General features: G+C 41.3%; 1 protein-coding gene across 1 annotated transcript; it reads left to right on the forward strand.

Annotated features, from left to right (window-relative positions):
• Positions 1 to 11: 11 nt before the first annotated feature.
• On the forward strand, positions 12 to 11,520 carry LOC117546265 (vegetative cell wall protein gp1-like). The gene is made up of 7 exons (XM_034216444.1): positions 12 to 17; positions 297 to 432; positions 5,422 to 5,530; positions 7,934 to 7,981; positions 8,410 to 8,472; positions 10,083 to 10,177; positions 10,490 to 11,520. The coding sequence occupies exons 3-7, from the start codon at positions 5,432 to 5,434 to the stop codon at positions 10,542 to 10,544; spliced, it is 360 nt and encodes a 119-aa protein (XP_034072335.1). The 5' UTR covers positions 12 to 17; positions 297 to 432; positions 5,422 to 5,431; the 3' UTR covers positions 10,545 to 11,520.
• The last annotated feature ends 14,974 nt before the right edge of the window (positions 11,521 to 26,494 follow it).

The following is a 26,494-nucleotide window of genomic DNA, read 5'->3' on the forward strand; positions in this document are numbered from 1 at the left end:
GGCGACTCCTCAACGGAGTAAATAACTTCATGAAACTATGAGAAATGATTTCACTTGTTTAGTTTCATTGTTTAAATACGTTTTATATAATCTATGTATCTTATTATATTTGATCCGTTTGTCTTTTGCTTTCCTGTCTTGTTCCTATTTAATGTGTTTATTTTATTTGATCAGTTCATGCTATCTTTTTATGTTATAGATTTATTTTATGTAACTTTATTAATGATACTAATATATGAACTGTATTTATGTGTTTTAATCTTGTTATATATTATATTCTAATGTCGTGATCTCAGACTCGGACCCGGTGAAGGTTTCTCTGCTCGTCCTCTTCCTCTTCGTCCTCCCATCGCTGCTCCTCTTCGTCGCTCTGAGGTTTCCTCGTCTTCGTCACAGCTTCCTGTCGCCGCTGCACAAAGGCCGGCACAACCGGTAAGAGTGTGTGTGTGTGTGTGTGTGCGCGTGTGTGTGTGTGTTAAGCTCTGTTTGGTATTAACTAAACAATTACAATATTTGAATATATATCTCTATTTAATATTTACAGTAAATACATTATTTAAGACATTAATTATTGTGAGCTTATAAGCACGACACCTCTTTATCTAGCTTGATCTATGACGCAGCTATAAGGCAATGTGTAGCTCCAACAATGAGTGTTTCTCAATGCTCAGAATATTATGAGCTTTTCTGGAAAAATAGTGCCTTTAGTTTTATTTTGGTGATTTGAAAACTATTTAATTAAAATATAAACATATGTTTCAGAACACACTGAGTGCATGCTCACGGTGTCCTGCAGTAACTCCACGGCGGGTTATTGACGACAGAAGCAGTCAACAGATGTGTTGTTGTTGTTTACAAAATAAGCTTTCTTTGCCCATGATGCAGTGTGTCTCAGTGTGAGATGCTGGACCTGGTACGTGAACACGCCTGCAGGTACTGAGCGTCACAGAGAGGAGGTTTACTGCCCTTTATAACAATACATGTCTCTCTGAGTGCAGAGGAGCTCCCCTTCAGACCTTAGAGCTGTGTGTGTGTGTGTGTGTGTGTGTGTGTGTGTGTGTGTGTGTGTGTGTGTGTGTGTGTGTGTGTGTGTGTGTGTGTGTGTGTGTGCAGAGGAGCTCCTCTTCAGACCTTAGAGCTGTGTGTGTGTGTGTGTGTGTGTGTGTGTGTGTGTGTGTGTGTGTGTGTGTGTGTGTGTGTGCGCAGAGGAGCTCCTCTTCAGACCTTAGAGCTGTGTGTGTGTGTGTGTGTGTGTGTGTGTGTGCGTGTGTGTGTGTGCAGAGGAGCTCCCCTTCAGACCTTAGAGCTGTGTGTGTGTGTGTGTGTGTGTGTGTGTGTGTGTGTGTGTGTGCAGAGGAGCTCCTCTTCAGACCTTAGAGCTGTGCGTGTGTGTGTGTGTGTGTGTGTGTGTGTGTGTGTGTGTGTGTGTGTGTGTGTGTGTGCGTGCAGAGGAGCTCCTCTTCAGACCTTAGAGCTGCACACTGTGTGTGTGTGTGTGTGTGTGTGTGTGTGTGTGTGTGTGTGTGTGTGTGCAGAGGAGCTCCTCTTCAGACCTTAGAGCTGCACACCGTCTGTGTGTGTGTGTGTGTGTGTGTGTGTGTGTGTGTGTGCAGAGGAGCTCCTCTTCAGACCTTAAAGCTGCACACCGTCTGTGTGTGTGTGTGTGTGTGTGTGTGTGCGCGTGTGTGTGTGTGTGTGTGTGTGTGTGTGTGTGTGTGTGTGTGTGTGTGTGTGCAGAGGAGCTCCTCTTCAGACCTTAAAGCTGCACACAGGCACACTGTTAGAGGAATCATATTTATTCTGTTTCAATCCTTCTTACTGCAATCCCTTTCAAGTTCTGAAACACATTTTAAATCTAAAGAGAAAATCAAAAGGACATTTCGAGCAACGGTTATAAACCTGTATTTAAAATAACAGTCTGTAGTTCAGAACAGAGAGGCTTCTGGGCAATGTAGTCCTGAAAGCTTGAAGAGAGTTAGCGAGGTGCAGCTTTAAGTCTGATTGTTGTTATTTAATTACAAGATAGATCCTCAGTTTGATACCTGCCAAGAGACACCGATTGTTCCCACTGCAGCACAGACCCTGAACGCCTCTTGTGTTGTGTTTAAGTGTTAGTGGTGATTATTGTGTGTCTGTGTCGATGTGTTACAGACGTAGCACAAGCTTTATTTCATTTAATGAGGGTTTTGTTTAAACTATTTTTTAAGAGAGTAATCTGTCTGTTTTTAAAGTGAGTCAAATGTAACACTCATTAAAAAATACGTATGTTATCTGTGTATGTGTCCTTGAACGCACCGCTGTGATGTGTTCAGGGTCTCAGTGTTAGTGTTAGTGTTCAGGGTCTCAGTGTCAGTGTCTGTGTTCAGGGTCTGAGTGTCTGTGATGTGTTCAGGGTCTCAGTGTCAGTGATGTGTTCAGGGTCTCAGTGTCAGTGATGTGTTCAGGGTCTCAGTGTTAGAGTCTGTGTTCAGGGTCTCAGTGTCTGTGATGTGTTCAGGGTCTCAGTGTCAGTGTCTGTGTTCAGGGTCTCAGTGATGTGTTCAGGGTCTCAGTGTCAGTGATGTGTTCAGGGTCTCAGTGTCTGTGTTCAGGGTCTCAGTGTCAGAGTCTGTGTTCAGGGTCTGAGTGTCTGTGTTCAGGGTCTCAGTGTCAGTGATGTGTTCAGGGTCTCAGTGTCAGTGTCTGTGTTCAGGGTCTCAGTGTCAGAGTCTGTGTTCAGGGTCTGAGTGTCTGTGTTCAGGGTCTCAGTGTCTGTGATGTGTTCAGGGTCTCAGTGTCAGTGATGTGTTCAGGGTCTCAGTGTCAGTGATGTGTTCAGGGTCTCAGTGTTAGAGTCTGTGTTCAGGGTCTCAGTGTCAGTGTCTGTGTTCAGGGTCTCAGTGTCAGTGATGTGTTCAGGGTCTCAGTGTCAGTGATGTGTTCAGGGTCTCAGTGTCAGTGTCTGTGTTCAGGGTCTCAGTGTCAGAGTCAGTGTTCAGGGTCTCAGTGTCAGTGTCTGTGTTCAGGGTCTGAGTGTCTGTGTTCAGGGTCTCAGTGTCTGTGATGTGTTCAGGGTCTCAGTGTCAGTGATGTGTTCAGGGTCTCAGTATTAGAGTCTGTGTTCAGGGTCTGAGTGTCTGTGTTCAGGGTCTCAGTGTCTGTGATGTGTTCAGGGTCTCAGTGTCAGTGATGTGTTCAGGGTCTCAGTGTCAGTGATGTGTTCAGGGTCTCAGTGTTAGAGTCTGTGTTCAGGGTCTCAGTGTCTGTGTTCAGGGTCTCAGTGTCAGTGATGTGTTCAGGGTCTCAGTGTCAGTGATGTGTTCAGGGTCTCAGTGTCAGTGTCTGTGTTCAGGGTCTCAGTGTCAGAGTCAGTGTTCAGGGTCTCAGTGTCAGTGTCTGTGTTCAGGGTCTGAGTGTCTGTGTTCAGGGTCTCAGTGTCTGTGATATGTTCAGGGTCTCAGTGTAAGTGATGTGTTCAGGGTCTCAGTGTCAGTGATGTGTTCAGGGTCTCAGTGTCTGTGTTCAGGGTCTCATTGTTAGTGATGTGTTCAGGGTCTCAGTGTCTGTGTTCAGGGTCTCAGTGTTAGAGTCTGTGTTCAGGGTCTGAGTGTCTGTGTTCAGGGTCTCAGTGTCTGTGATGTGTTCAGGGTCTCAGTGTCAGTGATGTGTTCAGGGTCTCAGTGTCAGTGATGTGTTCAGGGTCTCAGTGTTAGAGTCTGTGTTCAGGGTCTCAGTGTCAGTGATGTGTTCAGGGTCTCAGTGTCTGTGATGTGTTCAGGGTCTCAGTGTTAGAGTCTGTGTTCAGGGTCTCAGTGTCTGTGATGTGTTCAGGGTCTCAGTGTCAGTGATGTGTTCAGGGTCTCAGTGTTAGTGATGTGTTCAGGGTCTCAGTGTCAGAGTCTGTGTTCAGGGTCTCAGTATTAGAGTCTGTGTTCAGGGTCTCAGTGTCAGAGTCTGTGTTCAGGGTCTCAGTGTCAGAGTCTGTGTTCAGGGTCTCAGTGTCAGTGATGTGTTCAGGGTCTCAGTGTTAGAGTCTGTGTTCAGGGTCTCAGTGTCAGAGTCTGTGTTCAGGGTCTCAGTGTCAGTGATATGTTCAGGGTCTCAGTGTTAGAGTCAGTGTTCAGGGTCTCAGTGTCAGAGTCTGTGTTCAGGGTCTCAGTGTTAGAGTCAGTGTTCAGGGTCTCATTGTTAGTGATGTGTTCAGGGTCTCAGTGTCAGAGTCTGTGTTCAGGGTCTCAGTGTCAGTGATGTGTTCAGGGTCTCAGTGTTAGAGTCAGTGTTCAGGGTCTCAGTGTCAGAGTCTGTGTTCAGGGTCTGAGTGTTAGAGTCAGTGTTCAGGGTCTCAGTGTCAGTGATGTGTTCAGGGTCTCAGTGTCAGAGTCTGTGTTCAGGGTCTCAGTGTTAGAGTCAGTGTTCAGGGTCTCAGTGTCAGAGTCTGTGTTCAGGGTCTGAGTGTTAGAGTCAGTGTTCAGGGTCTCATTTTTAGTGATGTGTTCAGGGTCTCAGTGTTAGAGTCTGTGTTCAGGGTCTCAGTGTTAGAGTCTGTGTTCAGGGTCTCAGTGTCAGAGTCTGTGTTCAGGGTCTCAGTGTTAGAGTCTGTGTTCAGGGTCTCAGTGTCAGAGTCTGTGTTCAGGGTCTCAGTGTCAGAATCTGTGTTCAGGGTCTGAGTGTCAGTGATGTGTTCAGGGTCTCATTGTTAGAGTCTGTGTTCAGGGTCTCAGTGTTAGAGTCTGTGTTCAGGGTCTCACTGTCAGTGATGTGTTCAGGGTCTCAGTGTCAGAGTCTGTGTTCAGGGTCTCAGTGTTAGAGTCTGTGTTCAGGGTCTCAGTGTCAGAGTCTGTGTTCAGGGTCTCAGTGTCAGTGTCTGTGTTCAGGGTCTCAGTGTCAGTGTTCAGGGTCTCAGTGTCTGTGTTCAGGGTCTCATTGTTAGAGTCTGTGTTCAGGGTCTCAGTGTCAGTGATATGTTCAGGGTCTCAGTGTTCAGGGTCTCAGTGTCTGTGTTCAGGGTCTCATTGTTAGAGTCTGTGTTCAGGGTCTCAGTGTCAGTGATGTGTTCAGGGTCTCAGTGTCTGTGTTCAGGGTCTCATTGTTAGAGTCTGTGTTCAGGGTCTCAGTGTCAGTGATATGTTCAGGGTCTCAGTGTTCAGGGTCTCAGTGTCTGTGTTCAGGGTCTCATTGTTAGAGTCTGTGTTCAGGGTCTCAGTGTTAGTGATGTGTTCAGGGTCTCAGAGTCTGTGTTCAGGGTCTCATTGTTAGTGATGTGTTCAGGGTCTCAGTGTCTGTGTTCAGGGTCTCAGTGTCTGTGTTCAGGGTCTCAGTGTCTGTGATGTGTTCAGGGTCTCATTGTTAGTGTCTGTGTTCAGGGTCTCAGTGTCTGTGATGTGTTCAGGGTCTCAGTGTCTGTGATGTGTTCAGGGTCTCATTGTTAGTGTTTGTGTTCAGGACGCCGGTGATGGAGCGAGCCGACCGCAGGAACGGAGAGCAGGTCCGACCTCTCCGATTTCACCTGAACGCACCGCCGGACATCCCTCTGACCCCCCCTCACAAAGAGGTAACCACGGCAACGATGCCTTCACTGACCACCGATATGACAACATATTTGTTGTTTTTTTGTTCATCTGGGGCAACTTCTACTATATACAACGTCAAGCATTCCCTAAAAGTCAAACTATATATTTGTACTCTTTGCTTTGAAATCTATTTCAAACATTTTAATGAAACGTTTTAATAATTGGACAGATTGACTCTTTAGTGCTTACAGCTTTTAAAGGCCCAAAGCTTCAGATTACCCCGAACACATCACAAGGTATTTGATTAAAAGATATGATTCCTAGAGATGTGACAACAGACACCGTCTCTTCTGTCCAGCTGTGAGGTTTAACCTGCAAAGGAAACGGTGTCGCTAAAAACCCCAAATAAACCGTCTTTCTTTGAAACCTCCGGCGTGATGTTTGTCTCTTTATTAGTGATAAAGGTCACGAGGACAGAAAGTCCTGCTTTCACATCTCCTCAACTGTGTCTTAGAGGTACTTGTACTTTACTTGAGTATTTCCATTTGTTGCTACTTCATACTTTTACTCCTCTACAGTTCAGAGGTACATGGTGTACTTCTCCTCCACTGCATGTATTTATACCTTTAGTTACTTCACAGATGTGGATGAATGATGTGAAATCTAACCAAGTGTTGAATCAGACTTTAGTTCCACCTGGAGTAAATCCACCAGCTACCCTGCAGTATACAAAGTACTTCAAACTAGCTGCACCTTCACCAGCTTTGAGAACACTTTCATGATCAATCATTATAAAACATATCATATATATTATTCTGAAATGGACCAATCTGCACAACGACTACTTTTACTGTCTTTCACTATATTTTGATGAGAATACTTTTCTACTTTCACTTGAGGAACATTTTGAATGCAGGACTTTTACTGTAACAGAGTATTCCTACTTCTACTTTTACTCAAGTACAAGATCTGAGTACTTCTACTTTTACTCAAGTACAAGATCTGAGTACTTCTACTTTTACTCAAGTACAAGATCTGAGTACTTCTACTTTTACTCAAGTACAAGATCTGAGTACTTCTACTTTTACTCAAGAACAAGATCTGAGTACTTCTACTTTTACTCAAGTACAAGATCTGAGTACTTCTACTTTTACTCAAGTACAAGATCTGAGTACTTCTACTTTGACTCAAGTACAAGACCTGAGCACTTCTACTTTTACTCAAGTACAAGACCTGAGTACTTCTACTCAAGTACAAGACCTGAGTACTTCTACTTTTACTCAAGTACAAGATCTGAGTACTTCTACTTCTACTCAAGTACAAGATCTGAGTACTTCTACTTTTACTCAAGTACAAGATCTGAGTACTTCTACTCAAGTACAAGATCTGAGTACTTCTACTTTTACTCAAGTACAAGATCTGAGTACTTCTACTTTTACTCAAGTACAAGATCTGAGTACTTCTACTTTGACTCAAGTACAAGACCTGAGCACTTCTACTTTGACTCAAGTACAAGATCTGAGTACTTCTACTTTTACTCAAGTACAAGACCTGAGTACTTCTACTCAAGTACAAGACCTGAGTACTTCTACTCAAGTACAAGACCTGAGTACTTCTACTTTTACTCAAGAACAAGATCTGAGTACTTCTACTTTTACTCAAGTACAAGATCTGAGTACTTCTACTTTTACTCAAGTACAAGATCTGAGTACTTCTACTTTTACTCAAGAACAAGATCTGAGTACTTCTACTTTTACTCAAGTACAAGATCTGAGTACTTCTACTTTTACTCAAGTACAAGATCTGAGTACTTCTACTTTACTCAAGTACAAGATCTGAGTACTTCTACTTTTACTCAAGTACAAGAGCTGAGTACTTCTACTTTTACTCAAGTACAAGATCTGAGTCCTTCTACTTTTACTCAAGTACAAGATCTGAGTACTTCTACTTTTACTCAAGTATCACGCTGCAGAGGTTTCTGACGTCAACAAGCTGCTGGTCTGACCTTTGACCTTCTGCTGCGCATGTGTTAGCTGTTTCTCTGCTTCCTGTTTCATCAGGTTCATGACCCGACCTACTGCTCCCACTAAGCCCCTCCCCCCCGACCCCACCCTAAACCCTCCCCCACAGGTAACCAGGTGCTAATGTCTCTATGCTAACGTCTGTTTATTTACATCTCTGTGCTAACGTCTGTGTATGTTAGCATCTCTGTGCTAACGCCTGTGTTAGCGTCTCTGTGCTAACGGCTGTGTATGTTAGCGTCTCTGTGCTAACGCCTGTGTATGTTAGCGTCTCTGTGCTAACGTCTGTGTATGTTAGCATCTCTGTGCTAACGTTTGAGCTAGCATCCGAGTTAAATCATGATCAGAGAAAATGTTTTATCGTCTCTCATTTCTGACCCTGCTGCTCTGTAACTTTTCTTTCTGCTTTAACCTGCTAACCAGCGACCTGCCCCCCCCAGCAAGCCTCTGCCCTGCGACCCCCCCGCTCAGGTACACTCACCTGTACAGTTTCTGCAAAGTTTAATACAGTCTTCTTCTACTGAAGAGTTTGAAGCTGCATTTATAATGGTGACATTTAAATCATCATTTGAAAGCTGCAAATTCTTATTTGTTGTTTAATGATTTTATTTAAACGGCGGGTGAATGCTGACTTGTAGAAGTGCTTTGAGTGCAAAGACTAATGATTAATACATGTCATTTACCATATATTTTCTTGATCTCCTCGAGTTGATTGACTGATATCATTAAAGTCATCATATTTCAGTCTGAATTCATTCACTTGACTCCATAATGTTTGTACATATTCTCTCCTTTGCTCTGTTTCTATCTGCATGCAGCACTAATAACTCAAACATGTCTGAGCACGATGTTCCTGTTTAACCCTCTCTTGTACTGAATGCCCCCCCACTAACCCCCAGCTGCTCGGAAGACCAGCTCCACCCAACAAGCCCCTTCCCCCTGACCCTGGCACACCTGCACAGGTACACCTGTTAGCATGTACCCGATAGTTTGTAGCTTCTAACATAGAGCTGGAACTCAGCCGCTTAAATGTAGCTGTTATCATGAAGCTGTTAGCATGAAGCTGTTAACATGTAGTTGTTAGCATGAAGCTGTTAACATGTAGTTGTTAGCATGAAGCTGTTAACATGTAGTTGTTAGCATGAAGCTGTTAACATGTAGTTGTTAGCATGAAGCTGTTAACATGTAGTTGTTAGCATGAAGCTGTTAACATGGAGTTGTTAGCATGTAGCTGTTGGTACGTACAGGGTTGCCAACTCTCACGCATCTGGCGTGTGACACACGCTTTCACTCTCAATCTCACGCTCTCACGCTGCCCAAACTATTCTCACGCCAAAAACAAGATGAACGGCGATTGTTTTTGGTTGGTTATTTACAATGTTGAGTTGATAGCTGCTCAAGCTGTCGATCCGCTCCCTCCCCGCCCCCACCACTCTTAACGTTAACAGACAGCAGAGCAGTGGGAGCCGGTTGGTCAATCAGGTGTGTTGCGCATGCGCAGATCTAAGATCCAGTAGAAATGATAAAAAAGTAAAAGTCTGCTGCTTATCGTTCTACTAGGCCAAAATAGAGTCAAAGAGTATATGAGAGTGAGAGTGTGTTAATTAATACATTTGGCAGTTTGGAGTGAGTCTGTAGATTTGTTTGTGTGTGTGTTTCATGTATAGGCCTCTCACGATAATTCATTTTGTTGGATACATTTTCCCGGAAATTATTGCAATAAATGATAATATTGTCAGCACCGTTGTATTTGTATATATTGTATATATATCCTATATGCTAAGGTCCCGCTACTGACACGATAGCAGTCATTTAGTGCGCATATGTGTAATTAAACCCATGATATCAAAATCTCACTCCAGCCAGGTACCCAAAGTTGGCAACCCTGGTATGTAGCTGTTAGCATGTAATTGTTAGCATGTAGCAGAGAGTTTGTAGCTTTTAACATTGAGCTGTTAGAATTCAGCTACTAGAATTTAGCTGTTAGCATGTAGCTGTTAAAAAAGTAGCTGTTAAAAAGTAGCTGTTGGCATGACACTGTTAAAATGTAGCTGCTAGCATGTAGCTTCTTCATTTTATATATATACAAATATGATCAATTATGCAAATATTTTAATTCTGAAGAAATCTGAAGAAAATACGTTGAATAATATTTGTTCCGAACTGAATAGCTTTCATAAGAATCATTTATCTGAATAAGGTCACAGCACATTTAGTTCAGGTGAGTTTCAGGTGATTGGATCAGACAGGTGTGGGGCGTTCAGGAACAGAAATGAGCATCGGACATTTACACCGGCGTGTGAAATGCACCTGTTACTGTTGAGTTTCTGCGAGAGGGGGTGGGATGCAATCAGTGTAAACTTCTTCCAACTTCTTTTCGGATGTGTAGTCATTTGTTTATATATCATTTGTAAGTCACTAACATTTTAGTTTATCAATCTGATACTGCTTAAGTTTGTACAGTATCAAAATTCTCTTGTTTCATTTCATTATTTGTATTATCTTTTGTATTATTGTTTTACACGTTCGAAATAAATCAAATCAAAGTTATTACCCATGATCCTCTCCTCAGATCCCTCTCAAACCTTTGGTCCCTGTGAAGCCTCGTCTGGTCGCCCCCCCGCCCAACCAACACGGAGCAGCTGCTAATCCAGCCGGACCCAAAAGGTGCGGGGGTCTTTGAAGTCGTTGGGACAATTATTTATTTTCAAGTTTGTATATTTGACAAAAGAACAGGAAATATATTTTTCAAAGGAGTCTGTTTTTTCTTAAAGCACATTGAAATATAAAGCATAATTTGCCTACATTTGATTGATTTTTCTAACTTATAACTAAACTCCTGAGGCGATATCCCTCTCCTCTAGTGAGCGGCCCAGCCCTTCTTATGTTATTCTATATGTGGCCCTCGGAGAACAAAGTTCGGACCCCCAGGTCTAATGAAAAGGAAGGTTTAAAGTAACCTCAGGTCTCTTTCTGCAGGCGCCCCCCTCTGCGGCCCGCAGGCGCTCAGAGAGTCGACTCATCGGCGCTCTGACGGAGCGAAGACCAGCTTTAAATAAAACGTTGGTCTGTTCGCCCGAAGATGAAGATGAAGACTTTGCTTTCGTCGGATTTCTCTCATAGACTGTTGATATATATGAACGTGCCTTGCTCAGCGGCACCTCGGCAGTGATGCGCAGTGCCTTATGGACCCTGAGAAGGGAATAAAGACCGGGTCTCAAACTGTAGCCCCGGACCCGAGGAGGATCACGGGAAATAGTTTTGAACCTACAATCAGGATTTTCTTTTTAGCAAAACAATGAAATGTAGAAAGTTTCAGACACTTTAAGGAACAGGATTATATATTATATAATCATGGAGTTTAATCTTTATGTAGCTAACGGGACTTTCCTCGGACAGCTCGGACCCTTACCAAAACCTTCTGGGATTTTGGTAAGTTTAAAATATTTTGAGAAGAAATTATTTTGGCTGAACACTGACATTTTTGGGGAAACACCAATATTTCATAAAGTAATATTTAGAGGAAAAAGTTGTAATATTTCGGGGATGAAGCCATAATTATTTGAGGATGACGTTTCTATTAATAGAGAAAGCCAGCGTTGACAACTTTATTTAAAAATATTATGAATTCATCTTTATCTTCTAAATATTTGTGACAATTTCCTCTAAATTTTACTCCTTGATGCTTTTTCGTTTTGTAATATTATGACAATTCCTTTAATATATTCTGACCTTTTTCTTGCCTCCACTTAATTCTGAGATGCTAAAACCTTTTTCTTAAAATGTTTTGATTTTGTGATCTGATGTAACTTATTTTTTCTAAATAATTATCAATGTTATTGCTGAACTTTCTGCTGCAGTGATTCAAAGCCAAACTCAAAGTCAACATTTTGAGAATAAAGTCAAACCTTCAGAATATAACGCCAGGATTTAGATTTATTCTTGACACGATTCACCTTTTTTATCTACAATGAATTAAAGCGTCGCATAAATGCAAAAAATCCCTTTAAGAATATTTGTTTTATTAAAATGTGTGAAAGTGATGTCCGTTCAATCTATTGCTACACAGGAAACTGAATCTTTTTTTACCTGACGATCCTTAAAGAGCTTCAGAGCAAACATGTCCCGATATTCAAGTTGATTGGTTGGTTGGTTGGTTGTTTGGTTGATTGGTTGGTTGATTGTTTGGTTGTTTGATTGGTTGGTTGTTTGATTGGTTGTTTGGTTGGTTGGTTGGTTGATTGGTTGGTTGATTGTTTGGTTGGTTGGTTGGTTGGTTGGTTGGTTGGTTGGTTGGTTTGGTTGGTTGTTTGGTTGGTTGGTTTGATTGGTTGGTTGGTTGGTTGGTTGATTGGTTGATTGATTGTTTGGTTGTTTGATTGGTTGGTTGGTTGGTTGGTTGGTTTGGTTGGTTGGTTGGTTGGTTGGTTGGTTGGTTGATTGTTTGGTTGTTTGATTGGTTGTTTGGTTGATTGGTTGATTGTTTGATTGGTTGTTTGGTTGGTTGGTTGTTTGATTGGTTGGTTGGTTGGTTGGTTGGTTTGATTGGTTGGTTGATTGGTTGGTTGTTTGTTTGATTGGTTGATTGGTTGGTTGGTTGGTTGTTTGTTTGGTTGATTGGTTGTTTGGTTGGTTTGTTTGTTTGGTTGGTTGGTTGGTTGGTTGGTTGATTTTTTATGTTGGTTGGTTGGTTGATGGAATAATTTGTTGAATGATTGGTTGGTTGTTTGATGGGTTGGTTGTATGTTTGGTTGGCTGATTGTTTATGTTGGTTTGTTGGTTGGTTGGTGGAATAATTTATTGAATGATTGTTTGTTGGTTGTTTGTTTGTTTGCGGAACAATTGGCCATTTGGTTGGTTGGTTGTTTGGTTGGTTGGTGGAAAGATGTGTTGGTTGTTTGCCAGATTGGTTGGTAGATTGATAATTGATTAGGTAAATTATTGATATTCATGCTGTTCGCTAGAGGAAATGTCCTCAATAAAACGAACTTTCTACATGTTCTGCTCGTTGGTTTGTTTATTTACAAGTTGAAATACATTGTCCATTGTAATGTCAGAATTGTTTGAAAAATCTCAATTTTTTTTAAAAAGAAAGTCAGTCCGATTCCTGAAAGAAAAATAGAATTTTGGGAAAAATTTGGACTTCGGAAAAAAGTCAGAATTCAGAGGAAAAAAGAAGAGTCACATTTCTTGAAAAATGTCAAAGTTCAGAAAAATGTCAACAGTTTTAGAAAAGTCTGAATTTGTGCCAAAGATACAGAATTAATTTGAACAAAAAAGACAGATTTATGAAAAATCAAGAAACCTTGGAAATGAAGCAGAATTCTGAGACTGAAACATTTCCGGATGTTGAGGAAAGTCATAGAATTCTGAAAAGTCCGAAATTTGAGAGAATCCAGTAGTCTGAAAAATGTCTGATTTTTTTTAAAGAAAGTCAGAATCCTGCGGAAAAAAGAAGTCGGACAGATTTCTTGAAAAATGTCAAAGTTCAGAAAAAATATAGAATTTTTTGACAAAAGTTGAGTTAGAAACATTTACGACTTTCTAAAAACATCAACATTTTTAAGAAGAAAGTCAAAATTCTTGAAAAAAGTCTGAAACTTGAGAAAATTCAGAAGCTAAAATCCCCTCCATAATATCTGGTTTATATTACTGTAAAAACATCTCCTTCGAAAACTGGATTTATTCATGTTTCGCCTCAAATATAAAAAAATTCAAGACCACATAACGATAGAGTCGAGTAGAGCCTGAACCGTCATGTAAGTCAGTGAAGGCATCTGTTCAACAATGTTGCCCTTTTAATGATCAATAATTGCCATAATGATCAATACTTTTAACGAAGCTTACGAGTACGTTTCATTACCAGGAAAAGAAAACTCCTTGTAATAACGTTTTACTGTGAGGTGACGATTTAATTGGAATGTATGTATTTATTTAGGGCCATGCATACGAATACACTAATCTCAGGAAAGAGAAGAGATGATTTATGCCAGATTTTAGCTAATAGCTCATTTCCATCTGCATGTTTATCAATCAACAAACACTAAAAACATTGCATGATCGCTATCTAACACACTCTCACTCCATAATCGTCCAGAAGCGACGTTTGGTCAGTAATATTGTCCTCAACAAAAGGGTTCAATTTTAACTGTGTTGTAATATTATATTTTAAATGTACTATGTACTACTTTACAGACCTGTACTTTAATCTTGTTTTATAACTGTGTGTCTGATAGCGCAACACACTCTCACTCCATAATCGTCCAGGTGCGACGTTTGGTCAGTGTCCGTGGCGTGCAGTTGTGACGCTCCTAGGCTCCTTCAGCGTCATAAAGGGACGCAAATAGCTTTCAACTGATTGCAATGTATTCCCATCTGCGGCGGTATTTGACGCTCATGGAAGCACGGCATTCGTTTGTGTCGGCTGCCCTTAAAGGCAATGTGAGCGTCCATTCTCATTGGATAACGGAGAATTGTACACCCGGAAGTAAGTATTCCCCTTACTGTCGATTGATTTTACAGTGATATCTGAACTACTCATCGACTCAAACACACCAGATTATCCTTGATAATTACACAACATTGATTGGTTTAAATTGTGTGCAATGCTTTTGTATTTTTCCCCTTCGATTCAGAGAAAACAAATATTTGTTCGGAGTAAAGGATGGCAGAAGACACTACACTACCCAGAATCCCCAGCTATCGTTTGGACTACACCATGTGCTCTGTTTGACAAACCCCGTTTTTTTCACCATTCATTCCAATGGCTGGCGTCTATGTCACGTGATGTGTGCAGTGGATGTACATGATCTTTAGTTTGCTAGTTATTACGAAGATTACTTCAGGACGTTTTCATTGTTACCAAGGTGGTTGCTAGGGACGCTGCTATCGATATTATTTCTGTTATGTTGTGTAACTGTTTAATGGTGTTATCTTTATTGCTACCCCCTTCCCCGTCAATGTATAGTGTTGATCCACAGCGCAAACGTATTAGTTTAACAAAATCCGCATCTAAAGATACGTTATTTTCCCCTGTGCAATTCCAGTCTCACATCTCACAGCACATCGTCATTAACAAATACCGGAAACAGACCGAAAACATTTTTAAAAAATAATACTTTATTCCGAGTGTGCTTGCTTTTCTCTTTGGAAGTCATCACATAACGGCATTGTAATACACGGTTCGGCTGCATTGAATATTACATATCTGCCGTAGTTCTGTATTTATATAGCCCTGATGAGAAGACTTCTAGACAAACATGAGGAACTGAAAACGTGACGTGGATCATAAATATATCAGCCATTAAACAATATCTTACATTTCTTTTCACACAATACGTCTCCTTGCAGTATCAACACTAATTCGGCTGACTTTTATATTTGATCCAATTGGTAGATAGGCTGTATTTACACCATAAAGGTGCACAGCTGATATAAAGGGACACCTAGTGGTTAAAGCATGTTATTGAATTTCATTATTTTTATCATTAGATATTAATAGGATCCCTATAAAGTATATTCATTACTCGTTATTCTCTACTAATAGTTAATTAAAGACTGTATATAATTACTATTTTGCACATCCCTTTCAAGATTTAAAGATTGTCTAAGTTTTATTGACATATCATATAGGCCCACACAACTATGGTGTAGTTATGCATTGAATGAAAAACTTGGGTCGCAGGTTCCTCAATAGTGCATTACAAGACATCTATCAATATTTGTGCATACCTCCAGCAATGTTAACTATGTTGAAGCACTTATTTTAACTGATATTATACATAATGTATTATACTCTTATAAGATGTAGATATTTCATCTCCGGCCTTGTCAGGTATTGAACAATCAATAAATAAAGAACACAGAATTGTTAAATATAAAACACAGAATTTGTGTGATTATACTAAATGATTTACAAATAAACACCACTGCATATTTACAACTGTTACACATGCTGATGTAACGCAAATGTTCCAACTTGGGATCCATAAAGTATGTCTTATCTTAAGCTGATCGATGGCTACTGCCATATTTGCAAAATGTGCCTCTGAACCTTGACAAGTGCATGTTTCAGGCTTATCAATTAATGTAATGTAATGTTATCAATTAACAACAGGGGTCACAAACATAAGACCAGCTGTTAAATAAAGCTCTTCTGACCTTAGCTGGCATGTGTGTATATATATTAATGCTGCCCATTATGGGCACAAGCAATTTTCACCCATGTATTAATTATATGTTTTAAATGTGAGTGTTTCCTATCCCCTAAACCTCCAGGGATGTACACAGTTTAATACTGGCAACTTCTTATTATGGGAAATACGAAAACGTCTTTTAAAACTACAACTCCCAGTAGAGACGTGCCATAGATACAGAACATGTTGCGAAACAGAATAGCCAGCATGTGTAGTTCTGGGGACGGGGTGGGGGAGGGGGGGACGCGGTGGACCCGTTCAAATCCAGTTTTGGACAGTCTGCCGTGGTTCCATCCCATTTCAAGTGCTGTTCGAGGCTTGGCGTAACCCTCGGAGCACAATCTCCAATCACAGAGCTTGAGGACTATCACAGGGTTTGTCAAGCGAAGCGGAGAGAATACTTTCTTCCCGGTGTAATATTCTCTAAAGCAAATGAGCTGCTCCGACCCTCGGTCCTGACGGACTCCAACTTGTGTTTATTAATCAAACAAATAAATAAACACAAGGATAATTATGTGTTATTGTTGAGTAAATGGAGAATTGCACAGGGGAAAATAACGTAGGCTATCTATGCCCAGTGGCGTTTATATATGTGCTGGGGGCACGTAGATGTCTATAAGCTTCTGCAGAGAGGTTCATGGCTGGTGAGGCACTGGCACTGACTCTTCAGGTTTACAAATATTATATTTTGACCTATTTTAAACAGACAGTTCAACAGAAGGATACCCAAAAAATGTAATTTTATCATTTAAATATTGAATTGTTCTCTCTTAGTAAGATCCCATCTTCAATCAAATTGTGGTCTTACCTTGACTTGAAGATGAAGTCCATTTGCCTATCCTTCTGGACAAACATCTCTATTACTTTTTTGTAAAAGTCCTCCTTATGTTCTTGTAGTTTCAAAAGTCTATCATAAATCTAATCGAAAGATTTATGATTCGAAAATGATAAAAGTAGGGTAGACATGTGGATATTATCCGGCTGAACAAAACGTAAATGTATCTAACAGCTACGTTTCCCACAGATCTTACTTTGAGCCATTTTCTAAAATCCTATGGATAAATCACATTGCTTTTTGTGGAGGGAAACTATGCGCAGCTTACTTCCTGGTTTTAGGACGCGTCTCTCTCCTCCTCTTCACACACCACACTTTTCGCGGCACACATACATACAGCCAATCAGCTCTGAATGATGTGAGATGACGTATGGTGGGGATGGCAGCTCTTAGCCCCTATGGTCATTATTTTTTGCCACACACATTAAATAGGAAAATATTCTGAGCATGCGCAGTGTAGTTTTTACAGTCACCGTTCACTTAGACAGAGAGAGGGAGGGGCAGGATCGGGTTTTGTCCCACATGGCTCTAAACAGCCCAATAGGCACACACTGTAGACACTAATTAGAAGAACACAGACTAAAACTACGGAGCCCTGGAGGGTTCATAGAGAGAAAAATAAATAAAACGTGGCCACGTTTTACTTTCTCGTGCGCACGCTTTAGTAACTCGTGCGCACGAGTTATTAAAGCGTGCGCACGAGTTACTAAAGCGTGCGCACGAGTTACTAAAGCGTGCGCACGAGTTACTAAAGCGTGCGCACGAGTTAATAAAGCGTGCGCACGAGTTACTAAAGCGTGCGCACGAGTTAATAAAGCATGGCCTCGTTTTGTGTGTGTGTGTGTGTGTGTGTGTGTGGGGGGGGGGGGGGGGGGCATTTGTTTATGATAGTATCGTTCGTTCCGGTGCACTCCGGCAGGACTATAGCACATCGAGATTAAGATTAAACACATTTCTTTCACTTGGGAATACACTTAACTATGGGGAACCAGATTTGTTTAAAGTACTGTTCGTGGTAATTTGAAAACAAATGCCGGTGGTGTCGGATACACACGAACACGCACACAGAGTGGAGCTGAGCACACACACACACATCATGCGCCCCGGTGACAGGACATCTCCTTCATAAAGCGAGGGGGAATACTCTGGTAGTTCGATGTGTGTATAGGTGTGTGTGGTTAAACGTAGCAGCCTCGATCTCTATTCAGCGGTTCTAATGAAGGGAAACGCAGTGAAGTAAACAGTAAAAGGCACAGCTCTTTGCAGCTGGTGCTGCTCTTCTCAGATTCTGCTGAGTTACACGTTACTGCCTCCAGTGCCCTGTACGACGAAGCCAGTTCAACAGACCCTGGACCTGAATATGTTCGATTTACCCGGCTTAACTGACCCTAACAAACGCGATGTCGATAAGCGGTCCTACGAAGCTGGTTATCAACTCAGTAAATCAACCAGGGTTTCTCTGTCCGGCTGAGAGCGCGCTCAGGTGAAAGGGACGGGGTTAGCAACATTTGACCAATCACAAACATGGAGACGCGTGCTGACAGCGCAGCATCATACTTCATGAATGAATAGTGTAAATAGCCAATCCTGCTTCGTAGTACAGGTCACTGGTGCCGCTGAGATTTCATAAAGTGAAGGAGGTTTTCCTTCGATAAAACAGTTGTGGGCAGCAGATACTGTGAGTCAAGGACAGGAATCCCTCAATTTAAATAAAACGAGGCCACGCTTTACGAGTTACTAAAGCGTGCGCACGAGAAAGTAAAACGTGGCCACGTTTTATTTATTTTTCTCTCTATGAACCCTCCAGGACTCCGTATAAAACAGCAATGAAACGAATCAGATGATTAAACATGATCTTAGAATATATTTTATATATATTTGAATTTATTTTTTGCATTTTGTTGTAATCATTATTTTAATACTTTCTGCTGACACTAGGTGGGGCTGTGCCCCACCTGCCCCTAATGACCAGTCGCCACTGTCTATGCCACCATTTTAGATGCGGATTTTGTTAAACTAATATGTTTGCGCTGTGGACCAACACTATACATTGACGGGGAAGGGGGTAGCAATAAAGATAACACCATTAAACAGTTACACAACATAACAGAAATAATATCGATAGCAGCGTCCCTAGCAACAAGTAACAAGTAGTTAATAATAATAAAAGACATTAAGAAAAAGGCATTTTAAACAGTCATTAAAAAGCAACACAATCTACCTGCATTGCATTACTCTAAACGTGTAATAACGTGCTTTAACCAGTAGGTGGCTTGGGTTAAAAAGCTGTCAAGTTTGCAGTGTTTACAAAATAAAATATACTACTGTTTCTGGTTTAGTTTACGACGGATATATTCTGTTATTGTTTTGATATTTGTAACAAAAGCGATGGAAAAAACCCACAGCAACACAGAACAGATGGTCTTAACATGACCCAGCGGTCTATAGTTAATAAAAAACAATAATATCAAAACAGATTATTACTACTAACTTTATTGTGAAATTCAAACTGAACGGTAAAAGAATAGTTTCCGGTCTATTCTGATGCCCGATCTCTGTAGATAAATAAAGAACTACGATAGATGTGTAATATTTGATGCAGCCAAACCATTTATTACAATGCATTAATGTGATGACTTTCAAAGAGTAAAGCAAGCACTGCTGAATAAAGTATGATTTTATCTTTTACACGTTTTTTATATGGAATGCAGTTGGAGGTCAACCAATCACAGAGCTTGAGGACTGATCACGGGGTTTGTCAAACAGAGCACATGGTGCAGTCCTAAACGATAGCTGGGGATTCCGGGTAGTGTAGTGTCTTCTGCCATCCTTTACTCCGAACAAATATTTGTTTCTCCGAATCGAAGGGGAAAAATACAAAAGCATTGCACACAATTTAAACCAATCAATGTTGTGTAATTAACAAGGATAATCTGGTGTTTTTTAGTCGATGAGTAGTTCAGATATCACTGTAAAATCAATCGACAGTAAGGGGAATACTTACTTCCGGGTGTACAATTCTCTGTTATCCAATGGGAATGGACGCTCACATTGCCTTTAAGGGCAGCCGACACAAATGAATGCCGTGCTTCCATGAGCGTCAACTCCCGCCGCAGATGGGAATACATTGCAATCAATTGAAAGCTATTTGCGTCCCTTTATGAAGCTGAAGGAGCCTAGGAGCGTCACAACTGCACGCCACGGACACTGACCAAACGTCGCTCCTGGACGATTATGGAGTGAGAGTGTGTTGCGCTATCAGACACACAGTTATAAAACAAGATTAAAGTACAGGTCTGTAAAGTAGTACATAGTACATTTAAAATATAATATTACAACACAGTTAAAATTGAACCCTTTTGTTGAGGATAATATTAACCTTGGTCTTTAACCCAGTTTATTACATGGCTTAGTTGAATACTCGATTCTGATTGGTCAATTCAGAACACGTGACACGTCAAGGATTTATTGACCGTTGTTATGCTCACATCTGCAGAAAGTAGTCTGGTTGATTTAGTTTGGTCGAAGACGGACCACATTATGGGCTGAAACTATTTAAAGACTAGCTGATCAGCTACGGGGCAGAAACCCTCAACACGGAGCTGCGGTCCTTTTTACACAGCGGTCCAGACATCAAAGGGCGACACATATTCAGTGTGCAGTTCCTCTGGCATTAGGACAGGGATATCTAGATACTTCCCAAGGTCTGACATCATGAACTGAGCTACTTTTAAAGCAAGCAGCGACGTTTTCAAATCTGTAATCAAAAAGGTCAGCAAAAACGCTATCGAAGAACTTCCTGCCGTTGCTACGTATTTTAAACGGTAACAACGGACTATTTTTCTTAGCGGATGCACGTCAATTTAAATCAATAACATTTTTTCCAAATCTATAAAAGCATTTCAATTAATATTGGGAGTCATATCGTTGCTTTGTTGAGAATGTGGCCGTGTGATAAGCGGGATAATGTGCAGCGAGGCGTCATTATGGGTAAAAGAACCCATATCCCTTTCTTATCACACTTCTCCGTCAGCGAACCCTTTAACCAGAAGAAACGTGGGCGAGAGACCTGAATCTGAAAAGTCCTTCAGAGAAACCACATGTGACTCAGAGAAACCGTCTAAAACCTCGTGTCTCTAAACTCATGTGCTTAAAGGAAAAAGAAGCACCACCAAGGAAAATATCATTTTCACTGAATCTTCACTCTTTTCTTACAAAATACATTCACTTCTCAGGATTGTAAGCATTAAAATGTTCCGTGTACTAAATGCAAGGAGGGATTATCCTTTCACTGTCTTGGTCGGTTCCCACAACCCGTCAGAGACTCACCTTCAAAACACTCACAAAGACTCACCTCTTCAATGTGGCTTCTAATGTGTGATTGTTTCTGTATTGCTTGATTTTAATTTGACTTCAACTATATTTATTTGGTGTTCTTTTCTTTTCACTATCTCTGTAAAGAGACTTTGAGCACCTGTAAAAGCGCTTACAAAATAAATCTATTATTATTATTAAATGATTAAAAACTAGACATTGGATTTTTATGCATATTTATATTTTTCGCAGAATCATTTGAACAGACGATAAACTGTTGTCTTTTAACCCCTTGTGCTTCTTTTAAGAAACGTTCCTCCGATGTCCTCAGAGCACAGAGCACCAACCCTTAACCAGTTAAAGAATGCTTTACAAAATATTATTTAAATTATAAAAGAAAGGATGAAATCTTTGAACCAAGATCAGTTCTCATCATAACTGCAAAAAAATATTCATTTATTTTCAGAATTTAACCCTTTGAAATGCCAATTGATATATATATATATTTATTTTTTACAAGTCTTTTTACAAGTCTTTTATTTTATTATGTTATTTACAGTAATCGATGCCATTTCATTGATATTGTAATATTACAGCATACTCACTACACTCCCCTTCACCCGCCACATGCCCACCACGGGCGAAACCAAAAAAAATGCTTATCAATAACTTAAAGAGCTTACGAAATGCTATTAGCACCTGTTCGTGGGCTTGGTATATGATAGAGGTTACATTTGTATTGTGGAAATGTGCCATATGATTTTTTCATTATTGATGTATTTTTTTAATAAATCACGATTATAACAGCATACAAATGTTGTCAGTTAGTAACAATCGTTCGTCGCTCTGGGAAACAAACAACTTCGGTCATTTCCGGCGGGCGGTGACGTCATGAGTAGAACACAGCTGAGCAGAACACAGCTGACGTCACCATTGTTTAAATGCCTTGAAGCGGCAAATATTAAAACAAAGGATGCACAACAACAAACGCGAAGAATAATCGGCAAGCGAGTGTGTGGTATGGGATGTGGGGCGTCTCCAAATCTGGCTATGGGATGTTTTTGTGGCCAAAAAATTGTCAAATGTCGCGTATATACGAGGGCGGACTTTGCTGGACTTGATTGATTGATTGAAAAGTGTATTAACAGCTTGTATATTGGGTACAGTACAGTACAGCTCAAAACATACAATTGTTAAGGGGATGCAGACCAGAGAAAGACTTTCGTCTTGTTTACATCAGGGTCCCCCATTTCCAATTCATCATATAACCAGGTAAACCCGGGGTCGATGAAACCTACAATTTGTGGGGCAGCACTTTGAAAGATCGTGTTTCGACCAGTCCACAATGCTCGCTAAGGAATTGGATTAAAAAATAATTTCAAACTGAACAAAGATGCTGTTCCAACAATACTGCCAAGACCCCAAATGCCAAGCACAAGCCACCACGCCGATTCCTACATGTCCCCCGATGCAGAGTCCTCCACTAAAGAGACGGCGAAATGCATTCTCCAAAGGGAGAGAGCGAAGGTAAGCCGCGCTACTTGTTGTTCAATGTTTACAAGCATAAAGCCTGACTCAAAATGACATGTAAAAAAAAAGTTTCTGACTTGGCTCGTTTGTCAGCCGGTTGACCAGCTGCCCAGACATTAGCGGGGGGAAATGATGAAAACGGGGCTTCGGGTGCCGTGGGAAGAACCTCCGTGTATTCACGTTCTTCACAGTAATCAGTTACATTGACACAGTGTTCTCAAACTTTTCATACCAAGGACCACTTAACCAATAAAAAAAAACACTCGCGGACCACCTAACTCCACAAATATCCAAAAACACATCATTTTTTACAAATCGCCTGAAAAATGGTACAAACAAGTGGGCAAAACATGTGTGAATGAAGGTGTTTATCTGGGCTATATCATGCACTTGAACGTTGAAACTTAAGCTCGTTCCATTGCGGAGATATTCCCGCGAGAGTGCGAAAAAACTTAAATAAATGTATTTATTTCAAATGTGAAATTTTACCAATATACTCACGGAGCCACTAGGGGCGCTGACGGACCACCAGTGGTCCGCGGACCACACTTTGAGAAGAACCTGCGCTACAGACCAGCGCCATATAGATAGAATACAGACTACGGAGCTATTGATCTGGTTGTCAATCTTATGTTTTTGAAAGTAGGCTAATACATTAACTGAAGGGGCTGGGCCGGGAGAGGAGAGCGAGGCCCGCGTCAGAGGTCCACCCAAAACCGTCATGAAAAAGTTTAGCATTCTAATGCATCTAACTTTTATGCCACAATATAATAGTCTGGCCAGCCCTGCAGCCCGTTCTAGGTTCTGATTGGCTCTCTAGGTGGCATTCTAGCTTCTGACTGGCTGTCCAGGTTGTCAATCACAGCCGTGGGCATATTATATTTACGACTAGTAATTCTCTATGAATTAAAGTCAAATGTATATAGCCTACCAGTCTGTGTTTTTGTTGCCGCACCGGATCTCCGCCAATCCAGGATCATCGTCCCCATTTTCGCTCCCGTCTGTATCTCTACCGCTACTTGAATACTGTGGCTCAAACTGGTATGGTTCCACCACGTTAGACTCCACACCGGCATCCTCTTCAATAAAATCCTCCTCTTCTTGAAAGTGCACCGAGTCTATTGACGACTCACTGTCACTCGATTCTGTCGAAATATCCGAGCCAGAGTCCGACATCAGCCATATAGTAAGTGTATTATTCAAAAAGGGTTCTACTCGTGACGTGCGTGACGTAACTAACCGGCGAAAGCCGTTTGGTCCGGAGCGGTCGTGTAACATCGGAAGCGAGCATGGAAAGTTGTAATAAATCACGATTTATAAATACAGCGGGCATATTGTCATCAATGACAAATGATTTCCCATTAATAATAGTATTTATTATCCTAATAAGAATAGTGTTGTCCTTCATTTCGTAAGCTCTTTAAACAACAGAGCCATGAAAATAAACAGAAAACGGAAAAAATTCAATAATAAAACATCAAAGTAAAACAAACAAATAATTATACAATTAATTATAGCGACAATGACAACACAACTAGTATTTCCGGCCGTCATGAAAAATAGCCACAGAATGCACCATTCCATCATATCTCAGATATAGGCTATAAACAATGGCGACCAGAGAGCTTGAAAAATATGTCCACGATTTAATTTTTCCAATGTCATTTTCTCCAGAGGTAAAGAATATGTTATCTGATCAATGAAAGGGCATTGCGTTCCAAGAATGCAGGGTTGTTGGTTGTTCCTAGAGTCTCTAAAAGTACAATGGGAGCCAGAGCCTTTTCTTATCAAGCTCCACATTTGTGGAATCAGCTTCCAGTTTGTGTTCGGGCGGCAGACACCCTATCCGTTTTTAAGAGTGCGCTTAAGACCTTCCTTTTTGATAAAGCTTATAGTTAGGGCTGATTAGATTCAGCCCCTAGTTTTGCTGATATAGGCTTAGTTGTCGGGGGACATCTACTTCTTCCTTCTCTCTGTCTATACCTGTGTGTACTCTCATGTTCCGATTAACCCAGCTTCCCCAAATGTCTTTTCTTTTTGGGTGTCTATATACGCTGGGATCCGGAGTCATGGATGATCCTGCGGTCCTGTGTCCTGCATCGCGAGCCCTGGATCTTGAGTCGTGGCTGTGGTCCTGGATCATAGGTCCTGGATGGATATCCTCGTGGATTCATTTTCCTATTATACACACATGCATTTCCAAACATTTGGACTACCTATGTTGCAAATGTATTATCTTTTCAATTTACACACGGCATCTATTGCACGTCTGTCCGTCCTGGGAGAGGGATCCCTCCTCTGTTGCTCTCCCTGAGGTTTCTCCCATGTTCCCTTTAAACTGTGGGTTTTCTTCTGAAGTTTTTCCTTGTACGATGTGAGGGTCTAAGGACAGAGGGTCTAAGGACATAGGGTCTGAGGACAGAGGGTCTGAGGACAGAGGGTCTAAGGACAGAGGGTCTGAGGACAGACGGTCTAAGGACAGAGGGTCTAAGGACAGACGGTCTAAGGACAGAGGGTCTGAGGACAGAGGGTCTGAGGACAGAGGGTCTAAGGACAGAGGGTCTAAGGACAGACGGTCTAAGGACAGAGGGTCTAAGGACAGAGGGTCTAAGGACAGAGGGTCTAAGGACAGAGGGTCTGAGGACAGAGGGTCTGAGGTCTGAGGACAGAGGGTCTAAGGACAGAGGGTCTAAGGACAGAGGGTCTAAGGACAGAGGGTCTAAGGACAGAGGGTCTGAGGACAGAGGGTCTGAGGACAGAGGGTCTAAGGACAGAGGGTGTCGTATTGTGATATTCTGTACACACGGTGAAGTCCACTTAGACAAATGTAACATTTGTGATATTGGGCTATAAATAAACATTGATTGATTGATTGAATGAGAAGTTTAAATGTTGGAGGACGTTCATTCTTCCAGAGTAAAAGTATACATTTCTTGGCAAAATATGTTATTGTGATTAGTATTCTGTAATGTTTGGGTTTCAGTTTAAAGTTTGGCATGTCATTTAACAGGAAAACATGGATTTAGATTATTTTTTAATGAAAAAACACACAATTATTAAATGATAATTGTGTGTGCTCAACACTAGTGTTGCATGTGACACACAGTACGCATTAACAGGTGACCTGATCAGGCTTCGGGGGAAATGGATGACATGTAACAGGATACAAAAAAGTAACTGTATTCGATTACCCATCCATCTTCTCCGCTTATCCGTGGTCAGGTCTCGGGTTGGTTAGCAGTTCCAGCAGAGAGCTCCAAACTTTCCACCTGGTCCTAGGTCTACCCCTTGGTCTCTTCCCAAGCTGGACGTGCCTGGAACACCTCCCCTAGGGAGGCCGCCCAGGTGCATCCTAACTAGGTGCCCCGAACCACCTCAACTGGCTCCTTTCGACGCGAAGGAAGGGGAGCGGCTCAACTCTGAGTTCCCTCCCTGAGAGCGAACTTCTCACCTTATCCCTAAGGGAGGGACACCAGCCACCCTGTGGAGAAAACCCATCTCGGCCTCTCTGTTTCCGCGATCTCGTTCTTTCGGTCGAAAAGTATTCGATTACATTAAATTAATAAGTAATCCGATTACTGTTCAACAGTATTTGTAAACTATGTCTAAAAAATGTTATATGAAATATCTTAGTTTCTACTTTTCTGAGGTTACAAGTAAACAACATCTTAATGTTCAATCACTCAATGTTTATTTATAGCCCAATATCACAAATGTTACATTAGTCTCAGTGGACTTCACAGTTTGTACAGAATATAATGTTATTTATATTCTCTTGTTTTTATTTGCATTGCATTTGATATCCAATCCAAAAGATATGGAAAGTAATCAGGTTACTTTTTATATATAAAAACATTTTTGTGACGTGTGTTGTGAGGCATTTACTGTAAAGGGGCCCTCCCTGACAAGGATGATGACGGAGAAACCTCCGTGCACAGTGACAGGAAGTTGAGGTTTCTGAGTGTTTCTTCAGTCGCTCTCTGACAGTCGCTGCGATAAGAGCTGCAGAGAAAAGTCCTCCATCTTCATCAGCTGCTCCTTCATCATGCCTCCGTCTCTCCTCTTCCTCCTCCTCTTCCTCCTGAGCTCCTCCGTCTCTCTGCCTCCTCC

This window comes from Gymnodraco acuticeps, unplaced genomic scaffold (genome assembly GCF_902827175.1).
Source record: "Gymnodraco acuticeps unplaced genomic scaffold, fGymAcu1.1, whole genome shotgun sequence".
NCBI lineage: Eukaryota > Metazoa > Chordata > Actinopteri > Perciformes > Bathydraconidae > Gymnodraco > Gymnodraco acuticeps.

What these genes read in the sequence shown, in the direction of transcription:
- LOC117546265 (XM_034216444.1), top strand. Translation starts at nt 5,432, where the DNA reads ATGGAGCGAGCCGACCGCAGGAACGGAGAGCAGGTCCGACCTCTCCGA. An exon ending in TGACCCCCCCTCACAAAGAG is followed by an intron (nt 5,531 to 7,933) that starts GTAACCACGGCA and finishes CCTGCTAACCAG; the next exon opens with CGACCTGCCCCCCCCAGCAA. An exon ending in CCTGCGACCCCCCCGCTCAG is followed by an intron (nt 7,982 to 8,409) that starts GTACACTCACCT and finishes ACTAACCCCCAG; the next exon opens with CTGCTCGGAAGACCAGCTCC.